The sequence below is a fragment of the Lepisma saccharinum genome, chromosome 8, assembly GCF_977018435.1.
Source record: "Lepisma saccharinum chromosome 8, izLepSacc3.1, whole genome shotgun sequence".
NCBI lineage: Eukaryota > Metazoa > Arthropoda > Insecta > Zygentoma > Lepismatidae > Lepisma > Lepisma saccharinum.
In genome coordinates this window covers 50,320,882-50,342,480 of record NC_139236.1, presented here as the reverse complement: position 1 = coordinate 50,342,480, position 21,599 = coordinate 50,320,882, and the positions used below count along the sequence as shown (strand labels likewise).

General features: G+C 37.8%; 1 protein-coding gene across 4 annotated transcripts in view; it reads right to left on the bottom strand.

The window, feature by feature from the left end:
* The window catches only part of Rop (Syntaxin-binding protein Rop), an 87,009-nt gene that overhangs the window by 10,617 nt on the left and 54,793 nt on the right, over positions 1 to 21,599 (bottom strand). For 3 of the 4 annotated variants that reach the window (XM_083126638.1, XM_083126635.1, XM_083126637.1), the window contains exons 4-10: positions 20,108 to 20,211; positions 18,084 to 18,232; positions 16,680 to 16,895; positions 15,698 to 15,799; positions 14,212 to 14,419; positions 11,696 to 11,944; positions 893 to 1,080 (exon numbers count right to left, since the gene is read on the bottom strand). In XM_083126638.1, coding sequence (XP_082982764.1) covers positions 893 to 1,080; positions 11,696 to 11,944; positions 14,212 to 14,419; positions 15,698 to 15,799; positions 16,680 to 16,895; positions 18,084 to 18,232; positions 20,108 to 20,211 — 1,216 coding nt within the window. The remainder of the gene's footprint in view (positions 1 to 892; positions 1,081 to 11,695; positions 11,945 to 14,211; positions 14,420 to 15,697; positions 15,800 to 16,679; positions 16,896 to 18,083; positions 18,233 to 20,107; positions 20,212 to 21,599) is intronic. The other variant, XM_083126636.1, reaches the window with a different exon arrangement.

Here is a 21,599-nt window from a genome sequence, read left to right as displayed (position 1 = left end):
ATGTAATATTTTATATATGCTGGTGGAACTAATGCCTATGGTTGCCTCAATCTCACAGTATGTCACATGACGATCTTGCAGTATTAGGTTTTGCACAGCATCAATGTTTTCTTGAACAACAACTGATTTTGGACGGCCTTCTCGAATCTCGTCGGTGAGCGAATGGCGGCCATGATTAAATTCGTTATACCAGCGTTTCACAGTGGCAAAGGATGGGGCTTCATCGCCAAATGTGGAAGTAAGCTGATTGATGCACTCTTGTCTTGATAATCCACGTCGAAAATCGTAAAAAATCATCGCACAAAAATGTTCACGAGTTAATTCCATTTTATTGTTGTCGCGCAATCTCCAAGGCAACATAAACAACACAAATGAAGCTATTGACAAAACATTTGAAGTATGTTATTGTCAATAATGCCAGATAATTCCGTGCAAACGTCAAATCGCGCCTAACTTCAATCACTGTTGCCAAGGCTCAAAATATAAATAGTGACCCTCGTACTTTTGTTAACCTCCTGGGACCTGAGGGGCAAAGTATTGAAGAGTATTTTTTTATGATTGTGCAAATGTAAGTTATTTAGCAAACTAGTTCTGGGCTCTTTATGGGATGGAAAACTTGTCGATCCTGCTTCCTGAAGTCCCAAGTTTGATTCTGATCCCGAAAGTTAAGTCCAAATTTTGATTCTACTCTTGTAAGTTGTCACAAGTTTGAATCTGCCACCAAAAGCTAAGTCCCAAATTTGATTCTACCCCAAAAGTTAAATCCCAAGTTTCATTCTGGCCCCCTACATAATTAAATCCCAAGTTTAATATTTCCCTCCAAAGTTAAGTCACAAGTTCAAATTTGCAACTTCAAGTTAGGTCCAAGTTACGCTCATGAACAACAGCATACCTTGTGGGAGGATGGTATCCAGAAGTTGCTGCTCTCCCAGCTAAGTATGGGAAATGCTTTTGGTCCAATTTATCTTCAATGCAATCTTCCATTAAATCCTTGACAATGGGAGTCCAACGGGACATCTGGTATGTCTGCTCTGTGATTCGCTCTTTTCGAGTGACTTGGTAAATCTTTTTTCTGTTCCCCTGAGTGGATAAATATCTGGTTATACAAATTCAAATTATGGTAATATAATATAAGCATTTCATACGAAAAACTAGAATTTTATTGAACAATGCTTTATTTTTCTGTCAAATATTAGTACATACATAATAAAACTTCAAAATTCCTATATTTTTTTAATATCAGCATGTTCAAGGTAATTTGCAGTGCACAGGCAGTAATACAGAAAAAAACACCAATCAGCATAGATAACAAATCCTTAGCCTCCCTGAAATAAATTTAAAAATATACCACTACAGTGGAACCCCGATTTTACGTTTTTCAGGGACCTGTAAATAAAAAACGTAAAATGCGGGAAACATAAAAAGTGAGAAAGCATAGAGGACGGGAAACTCATATGTCAGTTTGAAACTACTTTACAATCGACTTTTAGGGGGTATATTGTGTAAAAAATAATTCAACCGGTAAAAAAGTTTGATTATGAATTTCTAAGGGAAAAAAACAAGACCTGCTGTGAAAATCAGTGACGGATTAACGTGACCCACTTTCGAGGGTAGGGACAGTGGATGACTGCTTCTATCTGCCGCCTATTAGGTTCCATTTATGCTTCCGATTGTGGGATCTTCATTTACTCTGTAAACTGGTAATTAGTTGCTTGTTTTATAAGTATCGGGTAATTGGAGGGGGGGTGAGGAGGTGATCATTTATAGTTGGATGTTGTAACGTTTGCATTATTTTTGCGCAGCAAACATTACACGTTCAAAAAAAAGTGAAGAAAAAGCGACGTTCCCTTTTTTTTAGCCATCGGAGCTCGCTTTCCCTCACGATGACTTCTTGTGCTGCCTCTAGCGGCGATTTCTGAAATCACCGGTCAGCTCCTAAAATACGCTGTTTCAGTCAGTCGGCGTGTGCGTTTCGCCTCTCGTAGCTACTTGCCACTCTCGCTCCGAACGGCAGGTGCCTGTCCTTGGGCTCGACGACCGTTTCTCCATCGGCATGAGATACGACTCCACAAGAGCTTCCTGAAGTGGGAACCAGCCATTCCATCCGTTGATAAGCAGAAGCCTGTTGAATGAGTATAGCGGAAGGAAGGCGTGGACCTTTGTGTGTATTGAACTTTAGTGGAGGTATGTACAAAAACTATCTTTTGATCGTGCTACGGAAATGGTTATAACAACTTGCGACCCTGCCGTTCGCTGCCAACATTTTGATAATTTACTTTGACTTTTATGGAACTTGAGTAACCAATTCTAGAAAACAAACAGTGCTTCTACTTTCGGTCGTCCTTTCCCCCCCCCCCCTTTTTCTTACGTTAATCGTGACTAGCTGCATATTAGAACTAACTAACAAAATCTATACGCGCATGGCCAGCGTTTGAAGATTGACAGTGAAGTGTTCCCTTTTTGACTGCTCTAGTTTGCCGTCGAAGGAGTCGAACGCACGAACGTGCGCTTTCGATTAGAAAATCTGCGGCTCTTGCTGTCTTATACCAAATTTACTATCCGGTAGTTAAATACCTTTGCCCGCCTTTCGGTAGCACTAATTGATTAAACATAAAGAGAGGCATTTGATTAAACGTAAAGAGAGGCATTTGATTAAACATAAATAGAGGCATTTGATTAAACGTAAAGAGAGGCATTTGATTAAACGTAAAGAGAGGCATTTGATTAAACATAAATAGAGGCATTTGATTAAACGTAAAGAGAGGCATTTGATTAAGTATAAAAGAGAGGCATTTGATTAAGCATAAAAGAGAGGTATTTTCGGGTCTAAACAAAAGAAATAGCGGTACGCTATATTTGCAAATTGTGTCTTTAGGGTAATTTAGAAACAAGTAAAACCGGTACACACCGGCTGTTCATGGCGTTTCGCCTCATCCAGTATAAGGTTGGGATTTAAACTGTATTTAGGTGCAAACTCGTGGTTTATTGACAAAAAGTATATTTATATAGAAAGTTACATGATGAGATTAAAGTAGCGCGCAGGACGCGCAGGTTACTGTTAATGTAGCATTGATTGTTAAAATTGCTCCAACTCTAGTATTTTGGGAGATTGTGTATGCTCGCTTAGAGTATTATTCTTGGAATTTTGAATATACATATGTTTGTTAAAATTGAATTGTGTGAATCATTTAATTTATTTTAATCACATGCTCTAAATAGCAACATTTACAAAAGGTGGGACTGGTTGAAAGCCCGATTTTAAGTTAACCTTAAACCTCATCTGTTGGATTACCCGTTTGGCAACATTGGAAAGGGAGAAAGGATATTACGTCGGGAGAACGAAGCTAAAAATCTAGATTACAGCGGAGAAGGCAAGCATTGCTATCCACTGGCGAATCCCTTCGAAACAATTGCATAAACGTGCATAATTCATAAGTTTCTTTATTTCAGGGTCCCTTTTGTCTCGTGCTTCATGCGCTAGCTGCCCGTAAACTCTCGCAGCACGGTGCAAGAAGTACGACACAAGAAGATAAAGCTTGTAGCGTGACGTGTGGTCGTTAACATCAGTTTTACCTTGCACGCGATCGCAGCCCAGTCGTTTTCCAATTGATTAAATTGTGCGGTTTTGCGTTTGATCACACACGTTACGCTATAAAATTTGGTAGCAGAGCGTGGTTTTCTGATTCATTGCGGCATCATTATTGTTGTTATTATTTAACCTGACAATTTCCCCCCCCCCCCCCGATTGTTTTTTGGGCCCCCCCTTTTTGGGTAATTGGTTTTTTTCTTTTCCCTTTTTCAGGTACATATATCTTGTGTTTTACTACATTATCTTTTGTGCAATACTAACTGGATTCAGTTCAGACTTAGCAGCAATTTTTTTTTGATTTAAGCAACCAACATTGTTCCTTTTCATTACAATTATAACGTATCTTCTACATACTTTCGGTCGTTACTCCCCCCCCCTTCTTTTTTTCCAGCTCTTTTTCTGTTATTTATTCTTTTGTCCCTTAGTGGATATATATATATATATCTTTTACTGTGCCCGTAGATTGCATTTTTGTCGTCCGTCTTAAATTTTTTCACTTTTTTTCTCCCATTGGTGTTTGCTTTTATATTTGTACGGGCTGTTTGCATAGCTAATTATGGCTCCTCAGGACGACGTAAAGGTGGTTGACGCTGGTTGCCAAACCGCGTTATCTCTGCCGGCCTTACCCTTTTTGGGAAATTCTCATTTGCCTGTATCTTCGGTTCCTTCCGCTCCGCCTTTACAGCATCATTCTTCTCTCCCTCCTTTTTATCGATTTTCCGATTCCACAGTTCGTCCATCGTTTGCTTTCCCTACTCGTCCATTGTTAACAACCCCTCCTCCTTCTGTTCCTATTCCTTCCGTTTCCGTTCCTGTTCCCCAGGCTTCATGCTCCTCTGTTCCTTCCCAGTCACCCTTAGATACTATCAAAATGAAAAATCTCAATAGAGCGATTGACGCCTTACCGCTCTGCGATGGTATGGACCCCCCTAAGCTTTTCCTTTTTATGGTAGCTTTGCAGCGACTTATTGGGTATGGTCATTTTCCTTTGGAGTGGGTTCTACATAATGCCTTTCGTCGCACTACAGGGTTTTTGGAAAATACCTGGTTGGAGGCTCTGTCTCAATCCCTTTCATGGGATGACCTCAAATCTACTATTTGGAACTGTTTGGTTCCTAACCATCAGTATCTCTTGTTAGTAAACCAATATGTTACACGCCTTCAGCGACTTAATGAAAATCTCCATCCTTTTGTATGTGACATAGTCACTTCAGCTTCTGCTCTCGCGCTTGCGTGGGACGAAACCGTCCTGTTACAGACTATTCTCCTCCATCTAATCACATTTCCATGGGCTGTCTCCTTTTTCGCGGCCACCCCCAGTCCTTGACGGAACTTACCCAATACGCAAAAGAGATTTTTGCTATAGAAACGAGCAAAACTGCTCACTGGAATAATTCTGTAACTTCCTGGGCGCCCATTCCTCCCTCTTCCTCTCGGTCCGCTTCTCAAGATAATTTTCCATACTGTACCTATTGTCGCCGAAGGGGTCATTTAATTTCGACGTGTCGCCGTCGTCCTACTTCTTCCCCGTTCACCGGTTCCGGTAATGTGCCGCGTCCTTCATAGTGTGTCTCTTCCGGTTCATAATGGGCTTTGAGATTTTTTTTTATGGGGTGGTGCTTGGTTCCTCCGATGTGTATCCTAGCTCCCTTTCTTAAATTGCTCTTATATATATATATATGTGATGTTAATTATTTCCAAGGTTTAGTGTCATGCACACTGGTATTATTCTTATAATTAAGGCTGTATGTGTATTTAGGAATGATTTTCTTCATTCTTTACAAAGGTGTTTGTTAATGCTGTTCATTATGCTCTCTTGAATATTGACTCTGTATATGTTGTGTATCCTATTGTTATTCCTGCTTCTTGCATCTTTTGTAATAGTGCTACCTTCCTTTTCCCTGTTGTAGTATTTCCCCCCTCTTCTTTTCTATTTCTTATATCTTCCTTCTCTCTTTTCTAGTTTTTGATTCCTGGTTTTTTTTCTTTTCTATGTTTTTACTCCTCCGAGGATGTGATATACTACTGGTGCTCTTTGGGAAATGGTTCAGAGTTACAACTCTCTGTGCAACTCGGCGTAGCCTTTCATGTATGCTTAGGAATGACAACGTTGCAGATATGTTTCAGTCCGGAGAGAGTTGGAATTTTGTCAGACATCGAGGTGTTTCGACCGGGAGGCGTGCACGATGTTCTGCAAATTGGAGGATTGACAACAGAATTGGTTTTCAACAATCTTGAACTTTACGTGTAAATTATGAAAATTGTCAGAGTTGAACTCTGATTGGTGATTACGATTTAGGGTGCTCATTATGTGTTTGTTAAATTTTGGAATATTTTTTTAACTAGTATTACTCGCTTTACCGTTTCTTATATTGTTGGTTACTAATGGGTATATATGGTAATGCCTTCTCTATATCAGTGGTTTTACTTTCTCTTATTAGTAGGGGGTATTTGTAACGTTTGCATTATTTTTGCGCAGCAAACATTACACGTTCAAAAAAAAGTGAAGAAAAAGCGACGTTCCCTTTTTTTTAGCCATCGGAGCTCGCTTTCCCTCACGATGACTTCTTGTGCTGCCTCTAGCGGCGATTTCTGAAATCACCGGTCAGCTCCTAAAATACGCTGTTTCAGTCAGTCGGCGTGTGCGTTTCGCCTCTCGTAGCTACTTGCCACTCTCGCTCCGAACGGCAGGTGCCTGTCCTTGGGCTCGACGACCGTTTCTCCATCGGCATGAGATACGACTCCACAAGAGCTTCCTGAAGTGGGAACCAGCCATTCCATCCGTTGATAAGCAGAAGCCTGTTGAATGAGTATAGCGGAAGGAAGGCGTGGACCTTTGTGTGTATTGAACTTTAGTGGAGGTATGTACAAAAACTATCTTTTGATCGTGCTACGGAAATGGTTATAACAACTTGCGACCCTGCCGTTCGCTGCCAACATTTTGATAATTTACTTTGACTTTTATGGAACTTGAGTAACCAATTCTAGAAAACAAACAGTGCTTCTACTTTCGGTCGTCCTTTCCCCCCCCCCCCCTTTTTCTTACGTTAATCGTGACTAGCTGCATATTAGAACTAACTAACAAAATCTATACGCGCATGGCCAGCGTTTGAAGATTGACAGTGAAGTGTTCCCTTTTTGACTGCTCTAGTTTGCCGTCGAAGGAGTCGAACGCACGAACGTGCGCTTTCGATTAGAAAATCTGCGGCTCTTGCTGTCTTATACCAAATTTACTATCCGGTAGTTAAATACCTTTGCCCGCCTTTCGGTAGCACTAATTGATTAAACATAAAGAGAGGCATTTGATTAAACGTAAAGAGAGGCATTTGATTAAACATAAATAGAGGCATTTGATTAAACGTAAAGAGAGGCATTTGATTAAACATAAATAGAGGCATTTGATTAAACGTAAAGAGAGGCATTTGATTAAGTATAAAAGAGAGGCATTTGATTAAGCATAAAAGAGAGGTATTTTCGGGTCTAAACAAAAGAAATAGCGGTACGCTATATTTGCAAATTGTGTCTTTAAGGTAATTTAGAAACAAATAAAACCGGTACACACCGGCTGTTCATGGCGTTTCGCCTCATCCAGTATAAGGTTGGGATTTAAACTGTATTTAGGTGCAAACTCGTGGTTTATTGACAAAAAGTATATTTATATAGAAAGTTACATGATGAGATTAAAGTAGCGCGCAGGACGCGCAGGTTACTGTTAATGTAGCATTGATTGTTAAAATTGCTCCAACTCTAGTATTTTGGGAGATTGTGTATGCTCGCTTAGAGTATTATTCTTGGAATTTTGAATATACATATGTTTGTTAAAATTGAATTGTGTGAATCATTTAATTTATTTTAATCACATGCTCTAAATAGCAACATTTACAAAAGGTGGGACTGGTTGAAAGCCCGATTTTAAGTTAACCTTAAACCTCATCTGTTGGATTACCCGTTTGGCAACATTGGAAAGGGAGAAAGGATATTACGTCGGGAGAACGAAGCTAAAAATCTAGATTACAGCGGAGAAGGCAAGCATTGCTATCCACTGGCGAATCCCTTCGAAACAATTGCATAAACGTGCATAATTCATAAGTTTCTTTATTTCAGGGTCCCTTTTGTCTCGTGCTTCATGCGCTAGCTGCCCGTAAACTCTCGCAGCACGGTGCAAGAAGTACGACACAAGAAGATAAAGCTTGTAGCGTGACGTGTGGTCGTTAACATCAGTTTTACCTTGCACGCGATCGCAGCCCAGTCGTTTTCCAATTGATTAAATTGTGCGGTTTTGCGTTTGATCACACACGTTACGCTATAATGTCAAATATCTTTATTACAGTAATCAAAGTGTCCTGGATTCAGTTCACAGTGGAGACATGTAGAATGATTCAGATTCCATTTTAGCTGCATGTGTGTCCAGTCCCAATCAGCCCAACAGCATAAAGTGAACTGAAAACAAGCTTTGTCAAATGCATTTTTTGACGTCACAATACGGGGAATTGTTATCAGTGATGTGCCCATGATTCTGGAAAGGGTGTGGCGAGGGTGGTTATGCTTATGTATATATCTTTTAATAGTCAGCCCTCATTTTGCATCTTTACCTACTTTTGACGACCCCATCAACCCCTCCTCTGGGCATGCCACTGATTGTTATTTACGTCCATATTAACCGATGATTTATTGTTGGATTTAGCAGTATTGCGGAGGGCAAACACCCCTTCCACCAATAGTTTTCCCATAAATAACATTTTTTTTTCTTTCTTCCTCCTGGTCCGCGTTTAATATTTTGCGTTTTATTTTCAACACGTGAATGGTTCCCAACAAAAGTATCAAGTATATTAGTATTAGCATCGTGTGAATTTCCTTCCTGCACTGTTCTGTGTGTTCAAGATGTTTATCAGAAGGCAAAACAAGAAAAAGAAAAAAAAATAGCTTGTCTTTTAACTGGTCGCTTTGTATCTGGTGCTGGTGTTTCGTAATCTTCAAAAGCAAAACTACCTTCTGAGGAGAGATTCAAAACAATGCAATTTTTCTTCCCTTTACGATGGATGAGTCATTGATCTGGAGCCAGGAGACAAAACGAAAACACTGGTGCCGGGTGCCAGCTGCTCGCTGCCCACAGACACAGGGCAGACACCACTCCTGGCAATAATCGGAGGGAGGGAAGGGAAGACGAACAGGTGGTGGAGCGGCACTGATGCAGTTGTTGAAAAAAAGTATTATCAGAAGTGTGCCCATTTCCTGGCCAAGTTGCAGAAGGAAAGCCGGGGGGGAAATCACTGCTTTAAGCTCTCAATGCTCAATGCTACTGACATACGAGAAACATTTTCGACCCAGATCGAGGCATTAAAAAAAAAGAGAGAAATGTGCTCAATCGTGCACACCAGTGGGGGATTAATGAGCTTGCGGGGGGGGGGGGGGACATGGGTAGTTGTATTTGTAGTACGCTAGCTATGTTCGTAGAATGTACATATCCAGGAGCGACTGCTTAATTGTAAACCGCAGAGGAAAGGAGAAGGGACGATAGTTTTTTGCCTTTATGCTAATTGATTCTCTCTCCCACACAAGCAAGAAAATTGGGACAGAAAGGGCAAACATCCCCCACCCCTCCCCCAAGGAAACAAGAAAAAGTTAAGGTAAAGTTCCACTTTGCACCATGCCGGGATGCATATATAGGGGTATTTGGGAGATGATGTGAACAGCACCATACTCTGGCCACCTTTACCACCCTATTCTTTGATCTCTAACAATTTGAAGGTGATGTGATCCGCACCATGCTTGGGCAGCCTTTACCCCCCAGGGTTGCCCCAAGATACCCATTTATTTGAGGCTAGGTGAGCTCCAGAACCACTTTATGAGGCAGCTTAGATCACCCACCCCAGGTTTCCATTGCGGCAGTCAGACGCCATACTAACTAGGCGACCATGGCTTAACTAGGCACTAAATTTGACTGCTCCCAGACAATATTGCCACACCCCTCGTTTATCCACTCATTTTTCCTGACTCCGTCACTGTACAACACGTGAGTCACATAATCTGTAGAAAAGAAACCATTCTCTGCCCCATGCAGAATAATACATGTGTCCGAACTTCGCATCCCCCTCCCCCAAACAATTGATTTGACAATGGGGGGGGGGGGGGTCTAATATTTTTCAGTGAGTAAAATATCGCTCATTTGCCCATAGAAAAAAATAATCACTTTAGCTTATACATTTTCAGCTTCATTCTGATGATCAAATCACATAGCATTCGCGAAAAAACTTCAGATTAAAAATAATTTACAGTGAAATATAGACTAGATTCAATCGTATTTTCTTAGGAATCTAAACAACTTCCCATTAAAGAAGTAGTGCAGTTGTTATTCAGTATCGGATAGCGGAGATTGGCAAACTCTTCTTATTAACGCTGCAGACAAGAAGAAAGAAAAAGTTTTCACAAACAAGCCCTCCTCCCACTTTTCTTTTTCGTTCCCATCAACTAGAAAGGATTCCTTAAATCTGGGTGAGCAAAGAAGCGAATGGTGATCGAATCCTGTTGTCAATTTTCCACTCGCAGGGGGGAGGGCAAACTTCTGTTTTGTCCAAATTCTAAGGAAGGCACCATTTAGCGAGAATCGGTTTGGCAACAGTGTGCTTCTTGTCGGATCCTGAGGCAGAAGAATCGGCCCATTCTATCTTTACCGGGAATGCAAAAGTGCCATTTTCCTTCCTGTCGTCAAGGAAGGTGCTACAAACGCAAGTTGCATCCTGCCTTCCCCTCCCCCTTCCACTGACCATGCCTCTTCCCTCCCTCCTCTCGCATGAAAACCTAACATCTGGAAGTTCAAGGACAGGTGGTGAATGAACCAGTTTCAAAAGCAAGAAAAATGAGGGAGAAGTCACGTACGTAGTCAACAGAACAGGTTTCTGCCAAATTTTAAGACATCATCACAGCTTGGAAAACGTATAAAGCGGGGAAACCGGAGTTACAGCGAACGTAAGATCGAGGTGAACGTCCTACTTTTGCCGAGGCCTGACTGGATGGACGTATTAACCTTTAAACAGCCGTTGTCACATATGTGTGTCACGCAAAATAAGAGTCTTGTCGCCGTTGTCACATTTGTGTGTCAAGATGAATTAGGTAAAATTCCCACGCTATTTGCACCTTGATACTTTTATATTGTGGTGGAAACACTAACAGGCTTCCTGGGAAAAGCTTTCGTCAAGGTTGGAGCACTTTTCACACATGCCCAGGTCACGTGTTCGGTCGAGTCCTTGTTAACCTTGTTTTTCGAGCTGTGCATGCAGACTTCAACATATCGGCTCATATTACATTTTGTGTGCCAGCTAGGAACATGAAACAACTTTCATTTCAATATGAAAGGTCTATTACTATAAAATAAAGCTAAAGTTTGTGTCCTTTTCCCATAGGAGTGGGGAAAGATGGGGCGGTCCAGATGTTTATTATTTTTTTTTGGAAATTTGGGGGGCACGGTCCATCCCAGCCAGTCTTTTTCACTTTGGCTATTCTGAATTGTACACAGTTGCATGCCCTGGTGTTTTAGCTTGAAAACAAAACTTACCCGAAGCAGATTGGTCCAATAGTCTACAAGTTATAACGTTTTTCCGAAATAAAATTTAAATATCGCGCGGAAAAGCCTCGGCAAAACAGGGGTTACTTCCGTAAACCCGCCCGGTGGTTTAAAGGTTAAGCGGAAAAACGTATAATGCGGGAACATAAAATCGGGGTTTCATTGTATATCTAAAAGTAGAGAAGGTGTATTGTTGGAGAAATTTTATGCCAATAAGTCATTTTCACAAAAAAGGGACATTTTGTCACCCCACTTAACATTAAAAAAAAATCGAGACAGAGGCTCAAAAAAAGGGATTGTTCCGGCTAATATGGGACATCTGGTCATCTTAACATATGGAACGACACGTAACAAATTCCCACAGAAGATTATACTGTTTTTGGGCCCAGGTAAGTAAGTCATAAGCATGAAATACAGCACAGGGTGTACTACATGGAAGAGATAGACAATTGAGTGCCATCCTTACACATATTCCTTCTCATGGGGATATTATTCACTACAAAAAGTTTCAGAATTAAATCACAACAAAAGAAAAAAATACTTACATCTACAACAACATTCAATCCTAAATTTGCCAAGTTGACTATTGTTTGCTTATCTTCTGGTATTTGTGCATGCTGAATCAATTTTGTCAGATTCTCCTCTGAAATTCCATTCTTTGAAAGTATATACAACAAAATTATCCTTATTTTATCGAAGTGGTTTGTAAGAGACTGATCTAACAAAATAGGAACAATATTCCGCATGTGATCCTTAATTCTTTCTCCTTCTGCATCTGTTCCCATTGCCAGATCCTAAAAATCAGAATAAACCAGTTAACAATAGGAAGAACAATAATAAGATGCGTAATGAAATATAACAATGGAACTCAACTATAGCAAGACAGAAAGTGAAAGAGAAGGAGCAGAAACTAAATTACAATTTACACATTTTTTGCTTGAGTGGCAAATAGTTCACACGGGCAAAGTTAGATTGCATTTAGAATTGATAGGTCTTACGCTCGAGCAAAAAACACTCAAATTCTCGAACCGTATTAATATACGTATTTCCGTCATTTGTCTATGGTAATGGATGCTCAAATATGGATCGTGAAGTAAAGACAACGTGAAATTGAAAAATAAGTGAACATAGTCATTATCTCCATGTTAAAATGCAGTTTTGTATATCTTACCAAGATATGTGAATTATTTTTTCACTAAAAGATATGTGAAAATGAAATAGATGATTATGGGTTGAAACTACAAAGGCTGACATTTAATGTTTCTACAATTATTGTCACATTAAAATGATGTTCGATTGAATGTTATAACTGCAGTTTATTCTTTCGCAGGATATGATTATCATTTTGTTGCACTGTGATACAATATTTGTAATTGCTTAGGCAGGTCTGTCAGCATGTGTATCCACTTTACATTTCAGTCTATAGATATTGCATACTTTCATATATATTGTATTTTAGCTTACATAATAATATACGGAATTATTATTTAGAATTGTAATAGCGTAGTGCGTTTTCCTTCCATGTATAGGTTTTAGGTTGACAGCGCTGCTTATTAGGCTCTGAAATATGGGATGTTGTCAATCATTCCACTATGAGTGTGGTACGATCAAGTGTATCACGCTCGAGTGTGGGAGATTCGTTCGAGTATTTTCGAGCAAAAGTAGTCCAATGGAGTACTCTAGCATGCAGAACTACACTCCCTGCCATAAGTATTTCACACCACATGTTGTGAACACTGTAAATTAAGACAGACTAAAAGCCACAACATGCACAGTCAGTAGAAAATTGTTGTGGAAATCATGAGAATATGCCCTAAAAATCCCTCTAATTGATATTTTTTTCACAGTTGAGCCAGGTACTGGTAAAAATTAACAGGCAGTACACAATGCTAGGTTGCTTCTCAGGATTCACAACTTATCACTACATATTTTAATAACTTACTAATGCCACAAAATATCAATGATAAAACTCACTCACAAAATAAAAGAGCCATAATTTGAAACTAAACAGTAGACCTATACAAAAACAAGTTACATCGACATTTAGCTTATTCAACTTTGCATTAAGCTACAACAATTTTTTTTTTCTTTTTCAATATTCCTTCAATTTTTTGTAGTCATGAGAAGGAAAAAATACCAGTTTTCTGGTGTTTTCCAAACAACCACTCTCTTTGAAATTCTATACATAAAAAACTTTTGGTTCAATCGTGATGAAATTTATATACAGTGTAGGTAGAAAGGTTTTAAATACAATTCTTAATTTTCAGATTTTTTAAATTGGCCAAAACACATTCTGAATTTTGTGAAATAACACTTTCTTAGTATTGGGTAGTCCTACAAATATGATCTTGGACTTGCTTTGAAGCTTTCTGCAGCTGTTTTTAAAACCCGTTACCGTTGTCAACTCACACTGCGGAACCAATTTTATACAGAGTTTTATTCAATGGAGTAAAGATGTTTGTTGCATGTGGCAACACGGTGACACAGTTTCCATGGTTCAAAGGATATCGCTCTGTATCAAGAGCATTTGCGGTGTTGTTTACCTTCCTCGACATTCACTATGTACGGGTTGTCCTGTGGGGATTCAACTGAGTAACTCCACCAGCATAGCCAACTTGCAATTTTTCTACCTTGGTAAAAGAATTCACTGTGCTACAGCCACAAATACATTAGTTACTGTGTATAAATTTTTGCGACAAATTGCGAAAAGGTAAAGACATTGCTTATTGCTCATTCTCAAAGTGAATACCATACATTACTGGGAGTTCACTGTTCCTGGGTGCTATAGGGCCAACCGCACCTACTCTAGGTACTTATTGAATTTAAATTAGAATATCCATTGGCCAAAAAAAAAGGAAAAAAAAAAGTTTGAAATGAAGTTTATCATAGTTCATCTCATATTGTATGCTTTACTATAGGATAAGAAAAATAACTCTGTTTCCTTCCCGCCACAACAGCAGGTAAGGTGAATGCATTGGCAATAGCATCCATGTGACTTATTGGCAGGAAGCAAACAGAGTTGCATTTCAAACACTACAATTCGCATGCATTAACTACGCACCTGTTCAACTTTACACAGCTTGTCAACATATCCTTGGTAAGCCTTCATGCAATCTTCAGCTAAATGCAGATGTGTTGAATATTTACTTAATTCCTTCTGATACTGTGGCATTTTCTTGATCATCATTGAAAGATCTCTCATTGACTGTTTGTCACCTGAAGGCATGCGTTTCGACTCAATGAATTTCTTCAAGTTTCTAGTAACATTCCTGATAAATGAAGCAACAATGATGCAATGAGTACATGTATGAAAAATTATTTAACAATGCTTCAGGTATTCTTCAATAACCGAAACACAAGCTAGTTTCATCGCTAAAATGACTCCACAGTTATAAACAAATGAGTAGGAGTCTGATTCTCCAATGGAAACAACCCAAAACAAGTGGATAATAATAATATGACTTATGTGTCACTCTGCCCATTATTGCACAACAATAAATACATATGCAACTGTCAACTGAAAGTGTACTTTAGTTTATTCATTTTTGTCCCCCCCCCCCCAAAAAAAAATCCAGGTACTTTAAAATTGTTTACAGTATATTTTTAGAGTGTAACTATTAGATATAAATCGTACACGACAGTTCAACCAATGCATATTGATAAAGTGTTAGCACAAGGGATGGGACATATCTATCGGTATCGGCAGACATAGGCATATCAGTGTATCGAAAATTACCGATTTGATATATCTATATCTTAAAAATTAATGCAATATTGTGCCATTTCGTTGTACATTTTATGGATATAAACATATATTCTCTATCGCATATGTTTCCTTTAAAGTAAATGTCTAAATATACAGCTTCTCTTCCATTGTAGAAGTTTGGTTCATCTGGTAACGTACAGTTATTAAGTACGTCAGTGAACCATTTGGAATTTTATATCAGATCGGTAGAATATCAGTTATCGGTATCGATAAATTTTATATCGATACTTTATCGGTATCAGCCCATCCCTAGTCAGTACAAAATGCCGTTATATATTGTTTGAATTAACATGGCAGGAAAACTTGAAACTCGTGGGTGTATATCACATCCAATGTAAAATGTGTATGGGTAAAACTGGAAGAAGAATTGAACAATGGCAGGCTGAACAAAATAAGGACATGAAAGATGAGAAACTAGCCATCAGCTTGAGGGAACACGATATAAATTAAAAACATAGTTGGCAAAACAATGTGCTTAGCAGTAACAACAAACAATTAACCATTACAGAAATTATTCGTCAAACTACGTAACCCACAATAAAAATTTTTACTTCTAACTCCATTGAGACTGATGACTTAAACAAGTAGCTTGTAAAATGTTAAATGTTACAAAAACAATGTGTTTCTTTGTATATAAATTGTGAATTCCTGCCCTAGTATACACATTGTTTATGCAGGAAACAATTACTTTTGAAATCATTACACACACACTTTCCACAGTCTTGTGGACAACATGTTTTTTTTGTTGTTTTTTTTGGTAATGTCACGGTAATATACTCACTGTGAAACAACAGCAATATGCTGATGTCGAAGTTCCACCCACAAATCATCGTTTTCATCCAACAGGACTTCTTTCTCTCCAGCACCAGCTGTTGCCTCATACCTGCAAAAAAGAGAAAGAAACATCTAATACTTCCAGTATACTAAAATTCCTAATTACAAAGTTAAACATTTACCAAACTACATGTATCTTTCCCACACATGCAACGAAAACATTTTGGGATTCCTAGTTATCTGATTGCTGTTCTAGGTTTCCTTAAAGTTAATTGGAACTATGGAAATTATGACTGCATGAAACAGATAAAAGAACAAATACAATGTAGATGGCGAAACATTTGTCAACAAAATCTTGAGTCAAACACTCCCTCAGAGGTAGCTTATAAACATGAAAACCTGTAGCTACTGCATCTTCCAGATTTTCTTAGAATGACACTGGTAAAAACACTCCAACATTCATACAGGTGAGAACTGAGTTTTTTGAGTTGAGTTTGGTTTTGTTTTAAGTCCACTTATGCACATATAGGCTAAATGGAACTGGACCTACAGTTTAAAGTGGGATCTGAACCACTGTGCAATGTTTCTCAACCAGGTATCAAACCTGGGACCCACTATTTACCAGGTAACGACATTACAGGGGAGAATTGTATACAGGATACGAGCACCCACATATACCAGTGACGAGTTCCAAGATTTACTTCCGATACCCAAAATGACAGATACTAGCAAACACTAGTGGAAATTGTTTTTTATTTATGTACATACCTACCATATAGTTTAATAGGACATGTTTTACACTTATTTCTTAAAAAATAACGGGCTGTTGTGGACCATAACTGGATTCTCATTCATGTTGCTGTGACAACATAACTCTGAATGTGACGATGAGATATTGTGAGATGCTAGGTTATTGACCTCCCAAGGAAAAATCATCAAAAAGGAAATCGTCTGTTTCTTGTGATCCTGGCACCCGGAACCACCCTTACCTGTACACATCATTTTCAACTGGAATCAAATCATATGCCATAGACTGGAAGGTGAGCTCGTGAAGAAGTGGTGATACACAGTCAAAACCTCGATCCAGGATGAGAAGTTGTGACCGAGATTTTTCTGGACCTTCACCCATTGTGGGCTCATCTGCCTTGTACGCATCCAACTTTTGCTGTACCATTTGTGCTAATTCGACATTCTTGTCAAAGTCACTGCAAATAATCCAAAAACAGTCTTTAATGTAAATAATAACAATAAATCACAGAGTACTGAGCATAGCAATTTCCCAATCATAGCGTCTACTAGTGGTGTGACAAAGTAGGAAATGTTACTGATTCAGATGCACTAGTCAATCATGTTTTGAACCCAATCTGAATAAGATAAACATGATGATTATTCGAAACACAATGTCATTTCTAATCAATTCAAAAATAAATATGCCATAAATTTCTGTTTGAGTACATAATGTACGTATACTCAGAGACTTTACCCTGTACACAAGCTCTTATTCATACATGACAGAAGAATAATATGTGAGATTTGAATTTATTGGCAGATCTTGGCCCTCAAAGGGCTGCAAAACCCTCACTTTGCACCTAAACAAGATGGCTTGCCTCGTTCATTGCAATGGCATACTGTACTCCTATGCTCGCAACTCTCTCAGCATGCATTATAACCACACATAACAGTGACACATTTTCTTTTCTTTTTCTTAAGTGATACCAAAATTATTAAGATAATCACAGAAGCTTGCAACAAGATCTCATTTCAAGCTTCTGTAATTCTTTCCTTCAGGTGGTCAACATCACAAATCTTCTCCCGATGCACCAGGACTTTACATACAGATAAAAATGTATGGGAGTGAGGTCTGGTAACCTTGGTGGCCGGCCACTCTACTAGGCCATGCTGGCCAATCCAATGGCCAGCAAACTACTGGTCCAGCCATTAATGCACCTGCATGCTATAGTGAGGTGAGGTCTTGCTGGAAGAATGCAGGTAAGTCCCCATTCTCATTCAGAACTGAGGATATGGTACTTCAACAGAACCAGATACATATACATCGTCCGATATTCATCAATGAAGAAAGAGCCAACATTCTTGTGCCTCACAGATACCTGAAATGCATGGAGACTTTCACCTCTTCCTGTATTATTTAGATTTCTAGATTTAATCATTTTGGTATCACTTAAAAAAAAAAGTGCCACTGTTATGAATGTATGGGTATAATGTACGCTGAGAGAGTTGCAAGCATAGGAGTACAGTGTGCAATTGGAATGGAGAAGAACGAGGCAAGTCATTTTGATAAATACTGAAATAATTAAATGTAATACACATACAAAAGTTAACAAGTACGAAAAAGTAACAAAAGTTAGTGACAAAGAAATATGTACACTATTTACCTTCGGTATCTTACAGAAGGATATTCTCCCAACGTTGCACACAATGTAGCAATTTGATCTGCTATCCTCTCCAATGTAGCAATTTTACTGCCAGTGAATGTGGGCTTGTAGAAACACTCAAATGTCTCAGGGAAATCAAGAGAAAACACCTGAAAAAAATAAAATAAAGTACAGTTGAAACAAGATAAAATGCACTATTTGACCCCTCACAGTTTCTTTATTACAGTGGTAATACATACTAATTACAATTTTTTCCACTCCCAAGCCATAAGACTATTCTAGAGAGTACACAAAAAAAAATTACAGCTAAGTCAAACATTAGTTATGTAGCCCTTGTATCATTTATTTCAAGACAAATTTTATTTATATTAGGGATGCAATAGATTAGTCTGTGCTCAATCTGTATCATTCAATATAGTGTCACCAATCTGGTACATCTATAATTTAGTGTTATATTATGGATATAAATATATAATTCACATTTGCAAAAATGTCACATCATTCCTGTTGTATGTGGTACTCAAAACTACAAACCTTACTAATCATTAAAATCTAAACTCAAGGAGTTTATTTAAAATCAACCTCAAAGACAAAGAAAATACTAAAAACTATTTTGATAAGTCAGGCTAAACATCCCTTACATTTACCAAGCTACTGAGAGAAGGCTTGTAAAAACTAAGAAAAATAAAATTCTTCAGAACTCGAAGTTTACAAATCACTAGATATTTGTAAAGTGAATTTTACAAGATCAAATAAATTCTCCTGTGTCAAACTTCAAATTTTGACAGGGCAGTAAGAACAATTGAACAAAATGTTATTACTTACTGTACATTTGCTATTTTAATTCAACACTGCATATCAGAAGAAAACATTAATGATTTTTTTTTTCCATTCCAAAAGGATGTTAGTGACCAAATAAAAGGTATTTTATCTTTCACATACTTACATCTTTAGAGATTGCCAATGTAGTCATATGCCTTGTAAAATAAATAATTACAGTGTTCAGGTAAATACCAGCAGATTATACATCAGTCTCTTCATGCTAGAAACACTGTTGTTGTGACAGTTGTAACACTAGACAATTCTAGTACTAGGGTGTGGATTTTTTCCTTTTTTGTATTCCTTTGTAGTAATACATGGGCTTTTAATGTTAATAATTTATTTCATGTTGCTTCGAGGCCAATAACATGTTTTTAGAGTGCACATAAATGCCTATTTTTGCATAATATTGCCTAAAAATGCCTTTTTGAAACTCTTGCTTATTCTAACTTTCTTTTGCTACTTTGTCTATCTCCACGATTCACCGAAGAAAAAAGTCTTTGTTTTGCGAGTCACCTTCATCATTTCATCTAAGCAGCATTCATCGTTGTTATCATGGTTAACCAAAAGTTAACAGAAAGTGGATGCAAAAATAAAATAGAATCCAAAAAAATTGAAATCAATAAAAGAATTAATCTTTAAAGAGCAGCTGGGGCAGCAGTTAGCCCAATGGCAGTAAACTTCTTGAGAACGGGCATTCAGCCAGTGCCACAGGGTGGCATATAACACATAAAACCAGAGATTATATTATATTCAGCACTGTACATGTGAAAATCATGCACTTGAAAACCTCCTGTCTGGTTAATCCTCACAGATAGGATATGGCAATAAAGATTAACAGCAAGTTCAAGTTTATTGCCTGCTTTGACATACTTTTGTTATTCTATAGTGCCTATAAATCCACACCCTAATGTTGACTTATTTCTCTACGTAAGCATCACAGCTACAGTTTTTACACTGTCGAACGTCTACCATGCAAATAATACAATACTCCAAATAAAAATAAAAAAATCAAACGCTTCTATTCTATGAAACTAAAATTAAACTATGTAATATTATAAAATAGGCAAAACCAAACCAAAAAGCCAAAAAACAAAACAAAATATTTGTGCTTCCAAAATATAATTTAAATCTTGATTTTCGCAGAATAGGGGAGGGAGGTCAGAGCATTGTGGAAAGCCAGCGACTAATTTCACACAACTAACCTGGCTTTCATATGGCAAAAATGCTATGTTGATCTCTTTCAGTGTTTTTATCTTTCTTGCCGCACATGATTTGCAGAGTTCATTGAAAAGTTCCTCTGGGCATACTGTTAGAAAGTTAGAAAGGACCTTCATGTTAGTAAATGCAGAGACATGTTACAAAATGCTAACTACAATAATGCATGAAACAATCCCTTCACCGTGCTATTAGATCTGGAAAGAACTTATTATCAGTCACTTTAACAAACAAAGATATTAGTACAAACAAATTGCAACTCAGACAACAGGCACGTTAATGATCATTATAGACACAGGTTATGCTTCCCAGTGCTTAACATAGTTCCCAAGCATCACATAAGATTATCAGTGTACAATATCAACATGTACAATGAACAAATGTAGCAGTGTGTTATTCATAAAATGGCAAACAAAACAACATATCAGTACTTAATAAAAATTTGGTTGGAGTACACAACCTGAGGATATTCCCACCCCAAATCTTTTAAACAAAACTTGTTTCTTCCTCAAGAGGAGGAAGGAAAGAAAAATTAAACTAAATTATGTTAAAAGAAATAAAAAACTTATCCCCACAAGATGTCATAATTGTTCCCGTTATTCTCCCCTTCGAGAATTTTGAATTTTCCTCTCCTACTTTCTGTTAATGAAGAAACGTGTTACTCTGAAAATTTGAGATAATGAGCAGACTCGATGGCTGACACATTAAAGGGCTGACTTTCAATCTTATCACCAAAGTTCATAGGTTCAAGTCCCAGCCTAGACATGGATGTTCTTTGTGAGGTTTCTTCATCAATTTCATCTAATCACCACTTATACTTTTCATTGTAATTACCCAAAAGTGACACAAAGTAACACCCAGACATTAACTTCCTTTTGTACTCAAACCAGATTTTTTTAAAAATGTTCATGGCATTATTTTACAATCATCAGTTCATATTGTGCAGAAATTTTGTTAGTTATTAACCTGCTACCCAAATTATGAAACCTGCACCATGCTTCATGTGAAAATGCACACAAAGGAGGATGTTCCTAACCACAATGCAATTATTATGGAAAGAAAATGTGAGACAAATAAATGAAAGATAAAATGTACACATGCTACCAATTACTGAATTTCATGATCTGGTTTCACCATCCTTTATGGTTCTCAACAATAAAAGATTTCATTCTAAGATCTTTTCTGGATTAAAAATGAAAATCTTAAAAAAACAAATTCACTAACAAATAATAATTTTACACGTACTATTTTACATTGAAAGGGAAACATCATGATCAGTTTTGAAACGGATTACAAAAATACCTGCCAAATGAATATCCACATTGTCTTTAGTTTTGATTGACAAATAGATATGCATGTTTGATTGTGAATATTTGATGTTATTTCAACTATGTTTGGATTTTATGTACAGTTAAACAAGTGCCATTCATATCTGGTGATTAAGAAGGCAGCTTATACAAAGGCAAAGGTACACACTCG